Raw genomic sequence first — 23,275 nt, forward strand, 5'->3', positions numbered from 1 at the left:
ATGAAAGGGCAGAGAAAGCAATTCAATTGTAATTTTCAAAGGAATTGGAAGCATGAACATTTGCAGGGAAACAGTGGAGTTAATTCTTTAAAATTCATGCAACCTTGGTGAGCCTTGCTTTACCAGGGAGGCATAATTAACCAAAATCTTCTTTCTTTGTGCTGTAGCATTCTCACCAAAAAGAAATTGTAAAAGGGGCAAAAAAGGTACTGGCAAAGGGTCCTGACCCCAAACCAACTGTTTATTCCCCTCCATTGACGTCTAACCTGCTGAGCTCCTCCAGCATTTTGTGTATTGTAGGAGCCGTGTACCTGCTCGATATTTGCTTTGTATTCTGTGTTGTGCATATATAATAGTGGCTAGCCACATGAATAGAAGCGTGGTAAAAGTGAAGGGAATTAGTTATGTATTCTTGCTTATTCCATTGCAGTTTGTGGCTTCGGACCAGCGGAGGTCATATCTTTGCTGACCACTTGATATCGCTTCAAGATTGAATACTTGCTAATAAAGGATTGAAATAAAGAATTCGACTCCTTGGAACAATCGTTTCATTGGAGCTGAGGGCTGCATCATGCAAGTATAACAATCCTGTGGCCGTCACAGGCTAGCAGCAATTATTTTGATTTTGGATTAGTTTTGCAGCCACATGTATATTTTAGCATCTTCAGTATCTCTTGTGTTCATATTTAGTGAAGTAATAAAAACTTCACTGCAAACAATTTATAATTTACTTTTGCGATGTAATTTGCATTTTAATTTCAATTGCCATACCTCTGAAGTTGAGGTAGTCTTCATTCACCTGTATCATGAACTCTCCATAAGCATCTCTACAAATACCACTGTAAACCCAATCATAGACAAACCTAAAAACAAAACACAAATTTATTACTGGACAAAAGCACAAAACTGCAGTACAGATTACCTTGAATCAGATAAAAGAAAGAAATTACAGTTAAATTATTATTTACCGTGTATATGGTTCACAACTGCTTTTCAACAGAGAGAGCAATACTGGATAGTGCTCATTGCTGCAGTTATTTAGAGCTTCCTTGTACAAATAGGATAACAGTTTTACTCCCTGATAAAAAAATAACAAGTGCAGAAATTAAAACTTTAAAGAAACCATTTTAGTAACAAATTTGAACTACTGTTGAATATTCATCCGATATCCATTTATTTCACGTTCAGCAGTTTGCCTAATATGACATATCAATAAAATATTACAGTAGGAATGATCGTGTAGTACATTTTAATTCCGATTACCATTCCTGTCCCAATGTGTCAATTCGTGGCTTCCTCTTTTGCCAAGATGACGCCACTCTCAGGGTGGAAGAGAACGCCTTATATTCCGTCTGGGTAGCCTGCAACCTGATGGCATGAATATCAATTTCTCCTTCCAGTAAACAAATCCCACTCACCCACCCTTCTTCTATTCCCCACTGTTCCATTGTCCACTCCCATCTCCAATCAGATTTTTTCTTCTCCAGCCCTTGACCTTTCCCACCCACCTGACTTCAACCATCACCTTCCAGCTAGCCTCTTGCCCCTCCCCCTGCCTTTTCATTCTGGCATCTTCCCCCTTCCTACTCAGTCCTGAAGAAGCGTCTCAGCTCAAAACGTTGACTATATACTCTTTTCCATAGATGCTGCCTGACCTGCTGTGTTCCTCAGTGTTTTGTGTGTGTTAGTAAATTTATGGTTGCACTGATGAAGAGATGAATGCTTTATCGGAATACAGGTAGAAAAAGAGGTTTAATATCATGGACTAATACCATTAAGCAAGAGGTCTGTGGACCGCAGTTTGAGAACCCCTGATGGAATGCATGGCTCAAGTACCACCATCTGTACTAAACAACAAGCACAACTGCATCTCTAGCTTTCTCAGTACACACACTTATTATAAGAAAAACCTGAGTTTCCAAATTTCAGATATTACAATGTTCCTGCCACTGTCTGTAAGGAATTTGTATGTTCTCCTCGGGACGGCGTAGGTTTTCTCCGGCTACTCCAGTTTCCTCCCACAGTCCAAAGATGCATCAGTTGGTAGGGTAATTGGTCAATGGAAATGCCCCATGATTAAGTTAGGGTTAAATTGGGAGCTGCTATGTGGCGGGGCTCAAAGGGATAGAAGGGCCTACTCCACGCTGCATCTCAACATCTCCATTTTTAAAAACTCACATGCAGGCAATTGTGGCCTGATCCCAAAACTCAACTTGTAAATGACAACCCTTTTGCCAGTTTCTCATAGTTAATTTTTTCTGGTCTGTCAACAGAGATTCAAGAGTCTTGCTTCATCAGCTTTTTCCATTGCCATGCACATTTTTTCCTTGAAACTGAATATCCAGGACTTTAATCATTAGGACAGAGGGTGTGGCGTGAGCCAAATTATGCTCTTTTATAAGTTTGATGGAATATTTCATCCCATGTACTGTGAACAATATTGCAAATTCTAAATAATCCTAAATTCTAAATATTTGCAAATTCACTCTTCCCAGAAACCCACGACATTTGCAGTCTTTAGCATAGACCGACATCCTCGTAACCTTTCCCTTAAAGACCCATGAAAACCTCTTTCACTTTCCATTTCAACTGAAGAGGAATTATTCAACACAATGCCATTTTCCACTTCTTTACACAACAGTCTACCAATTAGCAATTAAATTTCACCTAATTCCCCAATTAATATTTTGCTAATTATTTTTAATCAATGTCTTTTGTTATTTTTAATTTCTCCAAAGTTCCTTACTCCTTCATTCCCCCTTGATTATCCTACATATTTCAATTAAATCTTCAGAGCTCTGCTGCAATGTAACACCAGTCTATGCAATCTTTCTTCCATTCCTCATATCTTCTAGTCCTGACAAGAAGTTTATACATAAATCCTTTCTGTACCTTCTCTCCCATTAAAACGTGACTAGGTCCGGACCATTATGGAGTTCTTTCACAATCTCCCTGCTCTTGTACTCTATTCCTCAACTATTAAGTATCCTACATGCAGTCTAACCTTTATTACCTGCCCCATTATGTTTGAGGAAGTGTTGAGATGAATAACTTCTCTGTTCCTCCACATTGCAATGTCCAATTATTTATTGTTATTCTACTGCTCTGTTTCTCCTGCCTAAATGTATTAACCCGGTACTCTAGACTGAATTCTACTCATGATTTTTCTTTCAATATGAACTTCACAGTATTTTCCCACAGTTTACATCTTCTTTAACATCTGCCATACCAACATTTAAGTCTAATTTGTGTTATATCTTACCAAATACAAAGAAGTAAGCCTCTGGAAGCTATCTAGAAACAGTTGGAGAATACTCAAGTAGCATGCCACCATAGAGGACAAAATAGCCTGCTTAACTGACACCTTCTTTACTATGCTAAGCAAACTCCCTACCAGTTGCACACCATGGCTGCAGTGTGTGGGATCGACAGAATAGACGGCTGCTCACAAGTTTAACAACACTTCCCAAACCCAAGACCTCCACTAAAGACAAAGGCAACAAATTCACTCTATTACCTGCAGGCTTCCCTCTGAATCGCATGCAAGCCAAACCAAACCCTGAAATATACTGCCATTCGTTCATATATCGTGGGATATATTCTCCAGAAGGAAAGCAACAGTTCAAGGAGGGAATTCACAGGATACATCTTAGCCTTAGCAAGAGAATCCACATCCTGCAGTCTAATAAAAAAAATTAAATCCCTCTCCATAATGACGAGTAGATCTACTCATAATGAAAGCGAGATCCCCTCATCAGCTCTATCCTTCATCTCCTTACACAAAGGGTATGTGCAGTTAGCTGTATTTGTCATACATCTGCAAACTCAGTCCAATATAGATAAAATACTGGAGGGAAATGACTTCAAACACGGAGGAAACATACTCAGAAGATCAACAAGCAGGAGTTGAAAGACAATCCTAATACTCACTGTAGGAAAAGATGATGAACTTCCTCGGTTTAATCCCAGCACACCTGATCCAATCCCGCACAATTCAGATAAATATCTGCAAAGGATAGACTTATTAGTCCTATTATCCCTGTAACTATTACTCCTGTAGATATTTTGTAAATGCTGCTGAATGTGAAAATCAACTGAAAAATTACCTTATGAATTGCTTTAAAGTTGACAATATTTGAAATATTCTGCACAATGCCCAGAAGTTATATAGAAACATTTAATATGCTTTTATTATTTTATTACGTTGATCTCATTTCAGATACTTTTGCCCCCAATGTTAGGGTATGATACCTTGAGCATTACTGATAAAAATAATAATGAAAATACAAGGTCTCTATTCTCAAGTCTGCTCCACTTTCCAATTAGATTACTGATCAGCATCCATCTTAATTCCTCTCTACTACCTTCAATTCAAAGGATGGGGGGCGGATCTATATTTGTAGCATATTGGTTAATTTACAACATAAGAAAAGAAGATTAACTGATCCTCAAGTCTGTCCCATAGTTGATTGGTTTCAAGCCTCATCTCCTCTTCTGTGTCTGTTCCCAATAACCTCAAATCCTGGATCTTTCAAAAGCTATCTAATTCCTCTTTAAATGCCCCAAATGATCTATCCTCCCAAAATTTTCCCAGGCAGAGAACTCCAAAGATTCCACACCACCTATAAGTTCCTACAGTTTTAAATAATGCCCTATAACCTTGTGAAAATACACTCTTGGTTGGGTTTCTCTCACCAGCTCAACATCTCAACTCAACTTCAGGATCTTATGTGTTTCAACAAAATCACCCCTTATTCTTCTGAACTTTTAAGTCTATTGATCTAATTACCTAAGCTGTTTATGATACAGCACCCATTTCATCACTGGAATGCAAATCTCTTTTGGTCTATCTCCAATGCTAATAGCAAATAGGGGTGCCATGGTAGAATGAAGGTTAGCACAATCCTATTACAGCTTGGGGCATTGCAGCACGGAGTTCAATTTCGCCGTTCACTGTAATAAAGTCTGTATGTTCTTCCTGTGTGCACTTGGGTTTCCTCCAAGTGCTCCCACAGTCCAAAGACATACCGGTTAGTAGGCTAATTGGTCATTGTAAATTGTCCTGTGATTAGGCTAGGGTTAACTAGGTGGGCAGCACAGCTTGGAGGACCAGAAGAGCATAATCCATGCTGTATCTCAATAAATAAAAATAAATTAAATCCTTTCTCAGGGAAGGGGACCAGAGGTGTGCACAATTCCCAATTGTGTTCTCACCAGTTTGTTTGTTATGTGCCATGTTGTATGACGTGGGCGATTATGGTCTTTCCATGACCATGATTGTCCAAGGCAAATTTTTCTACAGAAGTGGCTTGCCATTGCCTTCTTCTGGGCAGTGTCTTTACAAGATAGGTGATCCCAGCCATTATTGATACTCTTCAGAGATTGTCTGTCTGGCATCAGTGGTCGCATAACCAGAATATGATATGATTCAATTGCTCATATGACCACCACCACCTGCTCCCATGACTTCACATGACCCTGATCCGGGGGGGGGGGGGAGCAAGTGCTACATGTTGTCCAAAGGTAACCTGCAGTCTAGCAGAGGGAAGGAGTGCATTACACCTCCTTTATTTGTGCTGTATCTCCATCCGCCACCCTGTACCCTGTACAATTTCAGCAATACTTCCCCATTTCTAAATTCTAACCTTCTTGCGATAAAAGCCAATATGCCACTTGCATTCCCAACCACTTGCTGCACCTGGCTGCTAACATTTTGTAATTTATGTACAAAGACATCTGGATCCCTTTATATTTGATTAATCTGCAATTGTTCTTTATCATTTTGCTATTTTATTATATGGGAATCAAAACAGCATACATAAAAAAGTCAAATTAACTGATTATTACACAGACCCTTGCACTAAAGAAACAGACAAATTCAAATGATAGGCAATATAAAAACATGTTGTTATGTAAACAGAATTAAAAGCTAGTATAAATAGTAAAATGAAATTACAGGATTCTTACAAAACCTTATCAAGATCATCAGTCTACTGTCCTCACCTGGTCTGGTTTACATATGACTTTATACTGTAAACAACTCGATTGTCTTTTTCACTACCTTTTGAAGTGGCTTAAATAAGTGCAAAAAGGGCAAAATCATGGTGTTCAAGACAAATTAGAATATCAATTGAGTTTTTGAATCAGACTAGTAATTAAATTCATTCAGATATCTATTTAATTGGAAATGTTTCGATAAAGCGAGTACATACTATGACTTTATTCAATGAACATTGTCTTGCATTAGATTTCATCTAAACGTTTTTATAAGTGAAGTTGTGTCTTTGCTCTTATTTCAGTAAGATCTTTGGGCTTTGGAAATTAGAAGGTGGTCCTGGGATATAAATGGTTGATTAATTTAAATTCCAAGTTTCATGAAATTTGAACTATCATACAAATGGAAATCATCAAATATGAATAAAACTAAAGATTCCTGCTTTTATCCTAACCAGAAGTTACAAATAAATCAAATTCAACACTATGCAATAAAAGATATACTGACCTTAGCTGTCGCCCCAGTTTCCGGAACAGAAAGACGATCGTTAAAAGGCTCAGTGAAGGAGGTGTTGACAACACACAAGCTCTATAATATTGCAGGTATTTTCCCAAACCACTTGTGAAAGCCTGGTTAAAAAGAATTGGAGTTTGTCTTTCTTTGCACTTTTAACTTATATACTGGAATTTTACTGTTGTTGCAATTATTGTTCAACTCTTTCTATCTTGTGAAGATAGACTGGATTAATATAGTGTGCTGAGAAATAAACAAGATCTGATTTTCTTTTTAAAACTTGTTTCCTATATTAAGCTGCAAACCTTATAACCAACATACATCAAAGTTGCTGGTGAACGCAGCAGGCCAAGCAGTATCTGTAGGAAGAGGTGCAGTCGACGTTTCAGGCCGAGACCCTTCGTCAGGACTAACTGAAGGAAGAGTGAGTAAGGGATTTGAAAGTTGGAGGGGGAGGGGGAGATCCAAAATGATAGGAGAAGACAGGAGGGGGAGGGATAGAGCCGAGAGCTGGACAGGTGATAGGCAAAAGGGGATACGAAAGGATCATGGGACAGGAGGTCCAGGAAGAAAGACAAGGGGGGGGGTGACCCAGAGGATGGGCAAGAGGTATATTCAGAGGGACAGAGGGGAAAAAAAGGAGAGTGAGAGAAAGAATGTGTGCATAAAAATGAGTAACAGATGGGGTACGAGGGGGAGGTGGGGCCTTAGCGGAAGTTAGAGAAGTCGATGTTCATGCCATCAGGTTGGAGGCTACCCAGACGGAATATAAGGTGTTGTTCCTCCAACCTGAGTGTGGCTTCATCTTTACAGTAGAGGAGGCCGTGGATAGACATGTCAGTCCTTCCAGGTGAGGCATCACTTCACCTGTGAGTCGACTGGGGTGATATACTGCGTCCGGTGCTCCCGATGTGGCCTTTTATATATTGGCGAGACCCGACGCAGACTGGGAGACCACTTTGCTGAACATCTACGCTCTGTCCGCCAGAGAAAGCAGGATCTCCCAGTGGCCACACATTTTAATTCCACATCCCATTCCCATTCTGACATGTCTATCCACGGCCTCCTCTACTGTAAAGATGAAGCCACACTCAGGTTGGAGGAACAACACCTTATATTCCGTCTGGGTAGCCTCCAACCTGATGGCATGAACATCGACTTCTCTAACTTCCCCTAAGGCCCCACCTCCCCCTCGTACCCCATCTGTTACTCATTTTTATGCACACATTCTTTCTCTCACTCTCCTTTTTCTCCCTCTGTCCCTCTGAATATACCTCTTGCCCCTCCTCTGGGTCACCCCCTCCCTTGTCTTTCTTCCCGGACCTCCTGTCCCATGATCCTCTCGTATCCCTTTTGCCTATCACCTGTCCAGCTCTTGGCTCTATCCCTCCCCCTCCTGTCTTCTCCTATCATTTTGGATCTCCCCCTCCCCCTCCAACTTTCAAATCCCTTACTCACTCTTCCTTCAGTTAGTCCTAACGAAGGGTCTCGGCCTGAAACGTCGACTGCACCTCTTCCTACAGATGCTGCTTGGCCTGCTGCGTTCACCAGCAACTTTGATGTATGTTGCTTGAATTTCCAGCATCTGCAGAATTCCTGTTGTTAACCTTATAACCATATTTGATGTTGGAAAACTATGCATTATAAACTCTTTCTTTTAAATCCAAGGTACTTTAAAATGTTCAAATTGAGAGAGGCTTCTGCCAAAAAAGGTTATTTGTTAACTGGAATTCAAAATACCACGTATCAATTTTTAAATTTTTTTTAATCACAAGAGATACTGCAAATCCATCTTCCATCCTGCCCTTAAATTCACTTGGTCCACTTCTGACACTTCTCTCCACTTTCTCGATCTCTCTATCTCCATCTCTAGAGACAACTGTCTGCTGACATATTTTATAAACCTACCAATTCCCACAGCTATCATGACTGTACATCTTCCCACCCTGCCTCCTGTAAGAAATGCTATTTTCTTTTCTCAGTTCCTTCAGCTTCACTGCATCTGTTCCCAGGATAAGACTTTCCTTTCCAAGTGATCAGGGTTGTCCTCTTTCTTCAAAGAACAGGGTTCATCTTCTTCCACCATTGATGCTGCCCTCACCCACATCTCCTTCATTTCCTGGACATCTGCGCTCATCCCATCTTCTAGCCATCTTAACAGAGATAAGAGTTCCTCTTGTCCTCGCCTACCACCCCACGAGCCTCTGGATCCAAAACATCATTCTCCATAACAACTTCCCCCATCTTCAACAGGATACTACCATCAAACATATTTATTTCTCTCCCCCACCCCCCCCCACTCTCCACTTTCCACAGGGATCACTCCCTCCGTGATTCCCTTCTCCATTCATCCCTACCTATTAATCACCCTCCTAGCACATATTCTTGCAAGCATAATAAATGCTACACCTGCTCATTCACCTCCTCCCATTCAAAGCACCAAACAGTCCTTCCAGGTGAGGCAACACTTGTAAATCTGTTGGGGTCATCTACTGCATCCGGTGCTTCCAATGTGGTCTACTCTACACTGGTGAAATCTAACTTACATTGGTGGACTGTTTTGTCAAGCACCTCTGCTCCATCCACCAAAAGCAAAAATTTCCCAGTGGCCAACCATTTTAATTCCTTTCCTCATTCCCAATCACATTGATTCGTGGCCTCCACTTCTGCCATGGCCATTCTCAGGGAAGAGCAGAAATACTTCATATTCCATGAGCATAGAATTCTCCTTCCCGTAATTTAATTTATTTTTAATTTTCTTCTCCCCCTTCTTCTATTCCCCACTCTGGCATCTCAACTCTGTGCCTCACCTGCACATCACCTCTTCCTGGTGTCCTTCCTTCTCCCCTTTCTCTCAAGGTCCTCTCCTATCAGATTTCTTCTCCTATTCTATTACTCTTAAATATATGGAGAGAGGAGCAGAGTTAATGACACTAATGGTCCTAACTGACATAACACAACAGCCCATGTCTTTTTCTTTTCTTTAGTTTAGTTGATTAGTATTGTTTAGATTAGTGTTTTTTTTAAATACGGGTATTTTGGGTTTTTTTCTTTTTTCATGTTACTTTTGCATTTTTTTTCTTATATTATACTCGTATTCTGTAAGATCTTGGGAGGTTTAATATCAGTGTGTTAACTGAGTTTATATTTATATATGCTAATTATTAACAATGTATTTCCAATAGCTTTGTATTAATACTATGTTATGTTTAACATTTTGATATTAATAAAAAGATTGGAAAAGAAAAGATTCCTTCTCCAACCCTTTACCTTTTCCACCCACCTGGCTTCACCTATCACTTTCTAGCTTAAAAATTAGCTTTAATCAAACATATTTCAATGGGCATGTGACAAATAGTTACTCTTTAAACATATCTACCAAGAATCAAAATTGTTCATAGGATTCATAGAGAGATACAGCAGGGAAACGTACCAATAACTAATTTTTCTAAATCCTGCTCCATTCTTCCCACATTCTCATCAACCTCTCCCCAGATTCTATCACTCAGCTACGCAGCAGTGATAATTTACAGAGGCCGTTACAACTTTGGAATGCAGGAAGAAACCAGAGCACACCAAGGAAACCCACATGGTTACTCACAAACTTCACATAAGCAGCACACAAGATCAGGATTGAACCTGTGTCTCTAGTGCTGTGAGGCAGTTGCTCTTCCAGCTGCACTTATTTCACCTAAGCAATGATTTTGAAAAGATTTTGCTGAGCTTGACAAAAGAGAATAAATTGAAAACTGATTGCAACCTGGAAAACGAGTCCTTTGTTATATGTTGAGTCAAGGATGGGCTGAAGAGAGAAGTGACTAAGGCGAGTGTAATATGTTCCATTTTCAGCCAGTTCAGACAAGAGGTTATACATACTTTCGGGGGATGTTCCTGAAATATATACTCCTTGCCTGACGACAAATGCCTGGAGAGACTGAAAAAAGAAAGGCCAGTAAAACACAGGAATCGTTCGCATATAGGTTTAGCCTACTGACAACATGCTACCTAAATTGAGGGATGAGTTCAAAATATTACACCCAAGTTGCAGATGAAGCAGACAAAATTGTGGAGAATTAATATTCAAATTAATTGCAATAATTTGTGGGCATATGTTGGTTATCATTCAGGATAAAAACAAATTTAAAAACAAAATAAACATTTCCAAACTTTTAGAAACATTCAAAATATACTATTGAATCAAGTATATAGAATGTTTCATTTATAACTCCTGGTGACTGCAGTTCATTTCTCCAAATTAGGGGTTTAATTGGTTTGGTTTATGATATCTATTGCCAGGTTAAGGGAATATACAGTCTAAGATTAGTTAGGGAGACAGCAAGACCAGGAAATGGCCAAAATTGATTGGCTTGTCATACGAAGAGTGTTTGATGGCTATGGGCTTGTATTCACTAGAATCCAGAAGAATGAGGGATGACCTCATTGAAACCTATCGAATGGCGAAAGGCCTTGATAGGGTGGATGTGGAGAGAATGTTTCTATGGTGGGAGAGTCTAAGACCAGAGGACAGAGCCTCAGAAGAAAGGGTGCTCTTTTAGAACGGAGATGAGGAGAAATTGATTTAGCCTAAGAGTGACAAATCTGTGGAATTTTTTGCCAGACCACTGTGGAAGCCAAGCCTTTATGTTTATTTATGGCAGAATTTGATAGATTCTTGACTGATCAGGGCATGAAGGGATATGGGGAGGAGGCAGGAGATTAGGGTTGAGAGGAAAATTGGATCAGCCATGATGAAATAGCAAAGCAGACTCGATGAGCCAAATGGCCAATTCTGCTCCTATATCTTATGGTCTGCAAACAAGATCAGAGACCTCAGTAACAGATGAGTTAAATGTCAGAGTGTGAGCAGGTCAGATGACTCAACCCATCCCAATACTTCACAACACCAAAATTGAAATATAGAGTTAGTCATCACCCAGTCATTTGGGAAATTAATTATATTGAGCCCAGCAACATATTTCACAATAAATGCCTACTTGATTCAGCAAGAAGGTCATGGATGCTACACCAATGAGGACATTCAGGACATCTTTGACTAGCTCAGATTCCTTTTGAAGTATAACTGGAGTTGGGTGCAACAGTGTACCACTGATGAGCTGCAGCTGGCCTACACGTAATTGGTAGAATTTATCAAAAGCTTCTCGACCTGCTTCAGTGAGGTACAGTCTTTCTTTTTTACCTGGAGGACTACAAGAGAGAGAGAAAAAAGTGTTTATGTAGCGAATCATCTTCGTAATTACATCATTAGAAAAATTAACTGAAACTTTCTTGTATCATCATTTCCTTAAAAAAGATCACTCTGGACAAGTATTAATGTTTTGTTTTTGTTATTTTGCATACTAGTATTTAATTTGCACAGGAGAGCAAAGCAGTATGTTAAAAAGATATGATCCCATAATCTGCATAATATTACTTGCATTATTAAGTGCTACATGGTTTCGTGTAATGAGAATGATTCAAGAAAACAAGTATTCAATGTTATTTGACCTGACTGTTGTACCATATGAATATTGCAGAAGTGCTGGAAATAGAAATGCTCACTGTGCACTTTAGCAAGAACATCATGTAATGATTATAGTATCTTTGATGTAAAGAAGAATAATGCTTCATGAATGGCATCGAATGCTAATAGACAGATTAAAATGCAAACAAAACATTAAATGTACGGAAAGTTCAGACAATAAACGTAGGAACAGGATAAGGGGGAGAAAAAACAGGACCTCAGAAACCTTGCACAATAACAGAAGCCTGACATATAGAAGGTTGTGAATAAGGTGGAAATTATGGAGGTAAAACTCAATTGAGTTGTACAAATTTGGAGATGTGTGTATCATATTTCCATAATACCTGAATCAAGAGCCATAACTTCTAGCTGAATTCTGATTAAATCTAATAAGGAATTCAGAAGGATTGTCCTTACCATTGACTAACTATAATGTGGAACATCAGAATCAGGTTTAATATCACTGGCATATGTAGTGAAATTTGTTGTTATATGGCAGCAGTATATTGCAATACATAATAAAAACAATATGTACATATATATTTTAAAAGTTAAATTAAATTAAATAAGTAGTGCAAAAAGATTTTAAAAAGTGATATAGTGTTCAATGTCCACTCAGAAATCCGATGACAGAGAGGCAGAAGCTACTTCTGAATCGTTGCGTGTGTGCCTTCAAACTTGTGTACCTCTTCCCTGATGTTAGCAATGAGGAGAGGGCATGTCCTGGGTGACGGCGGTCCTTAATGATGGATGCCACTTCTTTGAGGCATGGCTCCTTGAAGATGTCCTGGATGCTGGGGAGGCTGGTGCCAATGACGGAGCTGACTGACTTCACAACATTCTGCAGCTAATCTTGATCCTGTGCAGTGCCCCCTGCCACCATACCAGATGCTGATGCAGCCATTTAGAATGCTCTCTATGGTACGTCTATAGAAATATACGAGTGTCTTTAATGACATACCAAATCTCCTCAAACTCCTCGTGACATGCTAGCATAATGAGCAGTTCAGGAGAACAGCACGAAAGGAAAGCTCAATAAACACAAACCGGGTACAAGTAGGAATGGCAGGATCCATTGAAAAGATCATAAGAGTGGAACTAGGCTTTGGACCTCTTGGCTCTTATGGCCTGTTTCTATAAGCATATTAACAAAGATCATAGGCAAATGCTTTAAAGATATTAAAACAATTACCTTTGTGCTCATCAAACAAGTGCTCTAGAATATTAATTAATATCTAGAAGATTACAGAACATGCTCTCTTACCTCAATTGAGAAACTTCAGTTCAGTACTACAAATGTTTATATGCCTGCTGAACACATGATTGTGCGGGTAGGCATAGTTCAAATACCATCTATAAATTTGCTGAAGATACAACCATTGTTGGCAGAATCTCAGATGGAGACGAGAGGGCATACAGGAGCGAGATATGCCAACTAGTGGAGTGGTATCGCAGCAACACCTTGCACTCAAAGTCAGTAAGATGAAAGAGCTGATTGTGGACTTCAGGAAGGGTAAGACGAAGGAACACATACCCATCATCATAATGGGATCAGAAGTGGAGAGAGTGAACAGTTTTAAGTTCCTGGGTGTCAAGATCTCGGAGGACCTAACCTGGACCCAACAGATCGATGCAGCTATAAAGAAGACAAGACAGCGACTATACTTCACTAGGAGTTTGAAGAAATTTGGTATGTCAACAAAAACACTCAAAAACTTCTATAGATGTACCGTGGAGAGCTTTCTGACAGGCTGCATCACTGTCTGGTATGGGGGAGAGGGGTAACTGCACAGGACCGAAAGAAGCTGCAGAGGATCGTAAATTTAGTTCACTCCGTCTTGTGTACTAGCCTACAAAGTACCCAGGACATCTTCAAGGAGCAGTGTCTCAGAAAGGCAGCGTCCATTATTAAGGACCTCCAGCACCCAGGGCATTCCCTTTTCTCACTGTTACCATCAGGCAGAAGGTACAGAAGCCTGAAGGCACACAGTCAGTGATTCAGGAACAGCTTCTTCTCCTCCGCCATCCAATTCCCAAATGGGCATTGAACCCACGAATACTACCTCACTTTTTAAATATATATTATTCGTTTTTGCATGATTTTTAATCTATCCAATATATGTATATTGTAATTGATTTACTTATTATTATTTTTCTATATTATGTATTGCATTGACCTGCTGCTGCTAAGCTAACAAATTTCACGACACATGCCAGTGATAATAAACCCGATTCTGATTCTGAAACTATTGTTTGATTAAATTCTAGTATTTTAAAATATAATTCCAGTATTTAAACAATGTGGCGCCACGTCCAGGCTGGTGTTGATGCTGCCCTCCAGTGGTCGCTCGGCAGAAGATGAGCTGTGTTATGTTTGACTGTACATTGCCGTAACATGGACTCAGGGACTTGGACTGTATGTTTTGTGTGACTATGTTTACCACTACTCTATGTGCGTTATATGTGCCTTGTGTTGTGTATGACTGTTGGTACCTTGGCCCCAGAGTAACACTATTTGATTTGGTTGTATCCATGTATGGTTGAATAACAATTAAACTTGAATATAGAAACAACTTCCAATAAAATCTATATACCTTTCACTTACCAGCCTATTAATTCCCAACATCTGTACTTGCTAGGTTCATAAGAAAGCACTGCACTCCAGAGATCAATATCAGGAGATGAACTGGGCTCCGACTGCGAATCTGGGGTAAGATTGGATGCCGACTGAAATCCCTCATCTTCTGACTGGTCAATGCTTTGAGGAACCTGTGCAGATTTATAGCGTTAATCTTGGAAAATTAAATTACAGCCCCTTCTTCTTGACAAACTCAAATTCCATTGTAGTTATATGGAAATCACCTGCTTCTAACATTTTGATTACACATATCATTTTTATTTTTCTCTCCCTCTTCTCCTCTCTCTATATAAAGATAAATGTCAGTAAATTGACAAATGTACATTAAAACAAAAAAGACATAGTGCTTTTTTAATATTATCATCACATTCTAAGTCATTTTGATGCGTAGTCATTGCTACAAATGTAGAAGCCATGGGTACCAACCTGAGTATTGCTAAGTGCTACAAACAGAATGAGGATGACTGAGGAACAAATATTGGTCAGGATATTACATTCACTTACTGCACATTGAAATTTTTAACGTCCACATGAGAGAGAATACAAGTTTTATTTTAACACAACATTGAAAAAAATGGTACCACTGCATCCTCAGCACTCACTCAGTCATATATCTGCCATTAGGTTTCTGAGATGGGCTTGAATCTTCAACTTTTTAATTCAGTACAAGTACCAAAGACCAAGTCAAACAGGTCACTCTTGATGGTGCTCCTGTAGAAAGTTGATAGAATAGGGACAGAGAGCCTTGCACACCTCAGTCTCCTCAGAAACTCATCATTGTTGCTGGTGAGACCAACCACTGTAGTATCATCATCGATCTTGATAATGTGGATTGAGCTAGATCTGGCAGTGTGAATAGCAGCAGGTTCAGCACATAACCCTGGGGGTTACCAGTGCTCAGCGTAATGGAGCTTGAGATGTTGTTCCCAAATTGATCATCTGGGGTCTTTCCGGAAAGAAGTCTAAGATCCAGTTACCCGGGTGGTGCTGAGTTCCAACGAGGATAGTTTACCCACCAGTCTCTGAGTGACGATCGTGTTAAACACTAAGCTGAATTTGATTAACAACATCCTGGTGTATGAGGCATCGTATTCTAGGCGGGACAGGGCAGGGTGGAGGCTATATCATTATCAGTGGAATAGTTTGAGCAGCAAGCAAATTGCAAAGGGTCCAATGTAGCTGGAAGGAAGGATTTTACATGATTCCTCACCAGTCGCTCAAAGCACTTCATTCTGGTTAAAGTCGATGCCACTGGCGGGTAATCATTTAGGCCAGTTACCATTGCTCTCTTGTGCACTGGAATGATGATGGCTGCCTTGAAGCCTGCACGGACAGTGAACTACTTCAAAGAGATACCGAAGATATTCAAGTGATGTGTTCTGATGAAATCTCATTGACCAGAAACATTAACTGTTTATCTCTTCAGAGATGCTGCCTCAGTTCTTGTAGCATTCAGTATTTTGTAGCTTAGTTTGGATAGCTCCCAATATAACATTCAATATGTTACGTCCATCAATATGCTACATCCCGGTGGGGGAGGTGGGGACTGTTTGCTGTCGCTTACACACGGGAGGGAGGGGAGCTGGGGGAGTACTTTAGGGTTCTAACATTTAACTGTTGTTCATTCTTTGGGGGCACTCCTCTGTTTTCGTGGTCGGTTGCGAAGAAAAAGCATTTCAGGATGTATATTGTACACATTTCTCTGACATTAAATGTACCTTTGAAACCTTTGAAATGAACATAACTGAAATGCAAAATCCGGACAAGAGAGTATTTCAACTAAAATTTATAATCTGAATTAGTAATATTAATAGATAGAAACATAATTTTCATGCAAGGATATTTTCCTATTATTGGTAATTAGTGAAACTCACCGAGTTTACAATTCTGGAATTTTTTGTAAGTAATAAAGTCAGTTCAATTCAATTCAATGTTATTTCAGATTTCCAGCATCTGAAGTATTTTGGTTTCAGAAGGTAGATTTCCAATATAGCTAGATTACTCTTAACAGACAATATAATGCATTTCTCTTATCTTTCTTAATGCTTTTATACAACTTCCGTATGAGTTAGATTAAAACGGAACAGTTTCAATGACTTCTGAAACCTGCAATACTATGAAATTTATGTTACAAAGTTGGAGAATTTTACAACACAGAAACTGGTCTTTCAGCCCACTGGTCCATGCCGACCTCTTTGACAATCCACAATAATCCCATTTGCAACATTAGGTCTGTATTCTTCTATGCTGGGGGTTCTGTGCTCCACAGACCCCTTGCTTAATGGCATTGGTCCATAGCATAAAAAAGCTTGGGAACCCCTGTTCTATGCCTTGTTTATTTAAATGCCTGTTTTTAATGTCTCTTAAACGTAGTGATTGCACTTGACTCAACTACTTCCTCTGACAATGTTCCAGCTGCTCTCTACATAAAAAAACTTTCCCCTCAAATCCATTTTGAATCTCCTTCCTCTCACCTTAAATATATGCCCTCTTGTTTTTGATACCCCAACCATAAGAAAAAATAATTTGACCATTTACCCTTCCTATTCCTCTTATAAATTTATATCTCTGTCAGGTTACCCCTCAGACTCCTTTGCCCTTGAGTACACAAAAACAGCCTATCAAACCTCTCCCCATAACACTAATGATGGCTAATTGCCTTAACACTTTAAAGCAGGGGTTCACGTCCATTTTTATGCCATAAACACCTACCATTAACCAAGGGGTTCGTGGACCTCAGATTGAGAACCTCTTCTTTAAAGGATAGCTTATGCGGTCAGAATTTCACACCTTTGCTCAAGTTTTACTTTCTACTAATTTTCATTTTTCTCCACCAAAATTTATGACTTTGCCTATTTGCAGATAATTTGAGTAAATAGATATTCACAAAATAAGTGCCTGAAGAAGTATAATTTTGACCCACAAGAAATTTCACCCTGTTATTTCAACTGGAATGTTGCATGTTGTGTGTTACTTACCCTAATTTTAAGTCCAGTCATATCCACATTATCTGGCACTGCAGGCAAATCCAGTTTGACTTCCATTTCACATGTACAACTATGTACCAAGGCACCAAAAAGTGATAATCGCGTTTCCTTCTCATATTTATCACCAGCTAAGTAATTATGGGAGGATTGTCCAAAACTGGGTAATCCAGTTCCAGGTTGTGCATCCATTAACTGAAGCGTACGCTGCACATTATCATGAAATTGCAAGTCCTCAGTGGAAATTAAGGACAACAGCCCTGATTCAAACAGGCTTGCATCATAGTGGTCATAGCCCTGAAATTTTACATTTCTCCCGACATATTTATTGTTCAAGAAATAATCCTTTTTTCGTGGTAGAAGTTGATAAGTTCCAGTCCCTGCAAGTTCAATTAGAAGTTCCAATACAGAGTTCAGATCAGTCTGCGGCATGCACGTTGATTTTTCTACTTTCTCTGTAAGTTCCTCCAAGAGGTCAGCTTCCATACCCATCCCAGCCAGCCTCAAATTGAAGGACAACATCAGAATTTTGTTTTTCACAGGCAACTTACTGATTTCTGACTGAGACCTTGATGTTGCTTCATCACGAAAAAGATTCATAAATAGTGTATTGTAGACAACCCTTTTTAATTTTTCCTTGAATTGTGTTCTGTTGAGTTGCCTTTTCCCCCTATAACACTTCCATGAAAGGCCTGCCATGTGGGCCTCACAAAGATCTCCAAATAATTGCGTAATGCTTGCCATGTTTCAGTTGTGTATGTTAAAAGTGAATATGCTGGCTGCTTTGATCCTGCATAGTTAGCACTGCAGATTTTCCTTGGAGCCTGTGAAAAGAACATATTGCATCCTTTTAATTTTAAGCTATCACTGCAGTCACATTTTAAGCTTTTATTTTAAGCTTCATCTTTTTCCCGAGCTAGTCAGAAAATATACAAAAACTCAAAAGTAAATTTTCCAAAAAACGTATCGAAAATTCTACATTCACAATCAAGCTCTAACTAAACTCATGAGTAGCCTTTTGTCAACTGCTTTATTACAGTTGGTAGTTATATATGACATGATTCAGGTAAGTTAATTTCCTGAACTGCGTATCTCACTAACTTATAACCACAAGTATGACATTTTTTGGAGGAACTCAGTAGCAGTCCCGACTCAGTCCAGAAACGTCGACTGTTTATTCCGTCCATTGATGCTGCCTGACCTGCTGAGTTCCTCCAGCATTGTGCGTGTTACTCTAGATTCCCAGCATCTGCAGAATCTTGTGTATACAAAGATTTTCATTCTTTTTTGCCTGCTTTACATAAATCAGTATTAAACTCGACAGAACAATGGAATATTATCCATCATCTACGGCAGTAATAGCTGCAAGCGAGTTTTTCATTGCACCTATGCATACATGTAGTTGTGCAAGTGACGATAATCTTGATTTTGGCTTTGAGTAATTTCTAAAAACCTTGTTCTGAACCATGACACAACTAATAAAACATAGTGAATAATAAGGGAATTATTTTGGATAAAATTCATCCCAAAAGATGTACTGGCAAATCATCTAACTTTACTCCCAGTTTACTGATTTACAAATCACTAAAAAATGAAATAATAAAATCACTTAAGATAGAAATAAAAACATAGACTATTTTCTAAATGGAGAGAAAATTCAGAAATCTGAGGAAGAAACAGACTTGGGAGTCCTCGTGCAGGATTCTCTGAAGGTTAATTTACAGGTTGAGTTGGCGGTGAGGAAGGCAAATGCAACTTAAGCATTCATTTTGAGAGGATTAGAGTGTAAGAGCAAGGATGTAATGTTGAGCATTTATAAAGCACTGGTGAGGCCTCACTTGGAGTACTGTGAGCAGTTTTGGGCACCTTATTGAAGAAAGAATGTGCTGACATTAGAAAAGAATCAAAGGAGGTTCATGGAAATGAATCTGGGATTCAAAGGTTTGTCATATGAGGAGAGTCTAATGACTCTGGGCCTCTACTTATTGCAATTCACAAGAATGAGGAGTGAACTCATTGAAACCTGTCAAATGTTAAAAGGCTTCAACAGAGTGGATGTGGAGAGTATGTTTCCTATGGTGGGGAAGTCTAAGACCAGAGGACACAAACTCAGAATAGAGGGACATCCATTTAAAACGGAGATGAAGAGGAATTTATTTACCCCTAGACGGGTGAATCTGTGGAATTCGTTGCCACAAGCGGCTGTGATATATTTAAGGCGGAAGTTGATAGATTCTTGATTTGTCAGGGCAGTTAGGGATACAGGGGGAAAGCAGGAGATTGGGGCTGAGATGGAAATGGATCAGCTATGATGAAATGGCACAGCACACTGATGGGCCAAATGGTCTCATTCTGCCGCTATATCTTATGGTCTAAAAAAAAACTTTGCATCCCTCAAATAAAATGTCCTGTCAGTACACCAGAAAAGCAGTTAAAAAATTCTCAAAACATTGAACAACATAGTGAAAATAATAGAATACAAGTAGAGGAAGTAATATTTAAACCATATAGAGCTCACGTCAACACTGAACCCCTGAGGAGAGCCACCGAACAGACCTACAGCTTGGTCACCTCTGAGGCTGAAGTACGCAGGTGTTTCCAAATAGTGGACAGTCACAAGGCTGTGGGACCAGATGGCATCCCAGGGTGGGTACTCAGAGAGTGCACAGCACAACTGACAGGTGTGTTTAAAGACATTTTTAACTCCCCCTCTCCCATGTAGAGTGCCCTCCTGCTTTAAAACATCCACCATTGTCCCTGTACCTAACAAAACCAAGGCAACATGTCTGAACAATTGGCGTCCTGTCCCACTCACCTCAATAATAAGCAAATGCTTTGAGAAGTTGGTCAAAAACTACATCTGCGGCATAATACCACCCACATTGGACCCCCTACAATTTATCTACTGACACAACCGATCGACAGACAATGCAATAGCCACAGCTCTACACACCGTCCTTAGACATCTGGAGAAGAGAGATGCTTATGTGAGAATGCTGTTCTTGGACTACAGTTCAGCATTCAACACCATAGTTCCATCCAGGCTCAACAAGAAGCTCAGAGACCTCGGCCTTGACCCTGCCTTGTGCAGCTAGATCCTGGACTTCCTGTCAGATCACCAGCAGGTGGTAAGAGTGAGCTCCCTCACCTCTGCCCCGCTGACCCTCAACACAGAGCTGTGTACTAAGCCCCCTCCTTTACTCTCTATATACCCATGACTGTGTCGCCACCCTCAACTCCAATCTGCTAATTAAACTTGCCGACGATATGATTGGCCTGATCTCAAACAATAATGAGGCAGTCTACAGAGAAGAAGTCATCACCCTGACACAGTGGTGTCAAGAAAACCTCTCCCTCAATTTCACAAAAACAAAGGAGCTGGTTGTGGACTACAGGAGGAATGAAGACGGGCTAATCCCTATTGACATCAATGGATCTGGGGTTGAGAGTGTGAATAGTTTTAAGTTCCTCGGCATACACATCACTGAGGATCTCACATGGTCTGTACGTACCGGCTGTGTTGTGAAAAAGGCACAACAGCGTCTCTTTCACTTTAGACGGTTGAAGAAGTTTGGTATGGGCCCCCAAATCCTAAGAACTTTCTATAGGGGCACAATTGAGAGCATCCTGACTGACTGCATCACTGCCTGGTATGGGAACTGTACTTCCTTCAATTGCAGGATTCTGCAGAGAGTGGCGTAGACAGCCCAGCGCATCTGTAGATGTGAACTTCCCACTATTCAGGACATTTACAAAGACAGGTGTGTAAAAAGTGCCCGAAGGATCATTGGGGACCCGAGTCACCCCAACCAAAACTGTTCCAGCTGCTACCATCCAGGAAATGGTACCACAGCATAAAAGCCAGGAAACAGGCTCCAGGACAGCTTCTTCCACCAGGCCATCAGAGTGATTAACTCATGCTGATACAATTGTATTTAAATGCTATATTGACTGTCCTGTTGTACATACTATTTATTACAAATTACTATAAATTGCACATTTAGACGGAGACATAACATAAAGATTTTTACTCTTCATGCATATGAAGGATGTAAGTAACAAAGTCAATTCAATACAATACGTTACTAGTTTCATCTAGTTCAGGGATTCTCAACATGGGAATGGTAGGGGTCCATGGCTCAAAAAACATTGGGAACCCCTAAACTAGTTCTATCACAAAAATGCTGGCAACAAACTCAAGCAATTCAGACAAGATTGAGCAGTTTTATCTCCAGAAGTAAGCTTGAAAGTTATGGTGAAATTTAAGATTATTCAGCTTTCAAAGTAAACCAAGAGGCAATGGTAAAAAAGGTAGAACATTAAATAATTTTGGAAATATAAATTTTAAAATTACAAAACTTAAAGAATAAATCAAAGTTTAAACTACTGATACACAATGCAGTACATAAAATCAAGAAACCCTTTGTCATAGAATTTAACAATTCATATATCAAACTGAATAGAGTAGTTGTAAAGAAAAGCCTGTTATGAAAATTTCCTTTAATGGGCGAATGCAAGTTCCTTTCATAAATTTAAACATTTAAACTTCAAAATTTATTCTTGTGAAAATCTCTGTCTTTGTTATCCCCAGGCAGTATTCCATTCAAATACAAAGCAGATATGGTCCTAAGTAACCAAGTACATGTGGTGATATCACGTGCAATGATGTGCCAGTACATGAATGGACAGAGCACTGAGCATGCGCGGGATTGCCAGAATGTTCCAGCACGTGGCTGGATTAAGACGTGTTTGTTTATTACTGTAAATAAAAGTTCTCTAATTCTTCCAGAATATGATTCTTTACTGTTAACCCATGGTACACTTCAAGAGAAGTAACATAACATGATGTCAGAAGTGGTTCTAGAAGAATAATATGGGAGAATCAAGAATCAAAGATAATCAAAAAAAAAGAGAAGAAAAAAGTTCGAACTGTAAACAGTAAAATGGAAGATTTACAACCCCCACCAAAACTTCAGCTGACTGGCAATGTAGCTGAGAATTGGAGGATATTCAAGCAATAGTTTGAACTGTACTTATCAGCGATCGATTATGAAGAAAAATCGCTAATAACCAAAGCAGCACTTCTGCTCCATGTAATCGGGAATGACGCAATAGAGGTATATAATAATTTTGTCTTTGAAGATGGAGATAATTCCAATTTAAAGTCGATAATGGACAGATTTGAAGTTTTTTGTATACCTAGGCGTAATTTAACATATGAGTGATATAAATTCTTTACGTGTGCGCAGAGAGCTACTGAAATAATTGATCAGTATGTTATGGAGTTAAGAAAGCGTAGTAGAACGTGCGAGTTTGGATCGCTCACAGACTCCCTTATTAAAGATAGAATAGTTTGTGGCATTCGAGATAATGCACTGAGAGAAAGGCTGTTGAGAGAGCAAGATTTAAATTTTGAAACAGCTGTCGCACTCTACAAAGCTTCTGAGACCGCAATGTTGCAGGCTGAAGAGCTTTTTCTTGAAAACTGTAAACGCTGTAAAAAAGCGCGACTACATCAAGAAATATAATAACACGTCGACAAAACCGACAGAGCAAAACGGCATTGGAAAGAAAAAAATCATGTGATCGCTGTGCGCAGGAACATCACCCAAATCAGTGTTTCG

At 39.5% G+C, this 23,275-nt stretch overlaps 1 protein-coding gene across 4 annotated transcripts in view; it reads right to left on the reverse strand.

The window, feature by feature from the left end:
- tubgcp6 (tubulin gamma complex component 6) overlaps nucleotides 1-23,275 on the reverse strand; it is a 58,366-nt gene that overhangs the window by 32,057 nt on the left and 3,034 nt on the right. For all 4 annotated transcript variants that reach the window (XM_063072615.1, XM_063072616.1, XM_063072613.1 and 1 more), the window contains exons 2-9: nucleotides 17,646-18,475; nucleotides 14,635-14,798; nucleotides 11,503-11,713; nucleotides 10,269-10,442; nucleotides 6,503-6,624; nucleotides 3,931-4,006; nucleotides 969-1,078; nucleotides 772-863 (exon numbers count right to left, since the gene is read on the reverse strand). In XM_063072615.1, coding sequence (XP_062928685.1) covers nucleotides 772-863; nucleotides 969-1,078; nucleotides 3,931-4,006; nucleotides 6,503-6,624; nucleotides 10,269-10,442; nucleotides 11,503-11,713; nucleotides 14,635-14,798; nucleotides 17,646-18,395 — 1,699 coding nt within the window. In that variant the 5' untranslated portion in view covers nucleotides 18,396-18,475. The remainder of the gene's footprint in view (nucleotides 1-771; nucleotides 864-968; nucleotides 1,079-3,930; nucleotides 4,007-6,502; nucleotides 6,625-10,268; nucleotides 10,443-11,502; nucleotides 11,714-14,634; nucleotides 14,799-17,645; nucleotides 18,476-23,275) is intronic.

This window comes from Mobula hypostoma, chromosome 20 (assembly GCF_963921235.1).
Source record: "Mobula hypostoma chromosome 20, sMobHyp1.1, whole genome shotgun sequence".
Classification (NCBI taxonomy): domain Eukaryota; kingdom Metazoa; phylum Chordata; class Chondrichthyes; order Myliobatiformes; family Myliobatidae; genus Mobula; species Mobula hypostoma.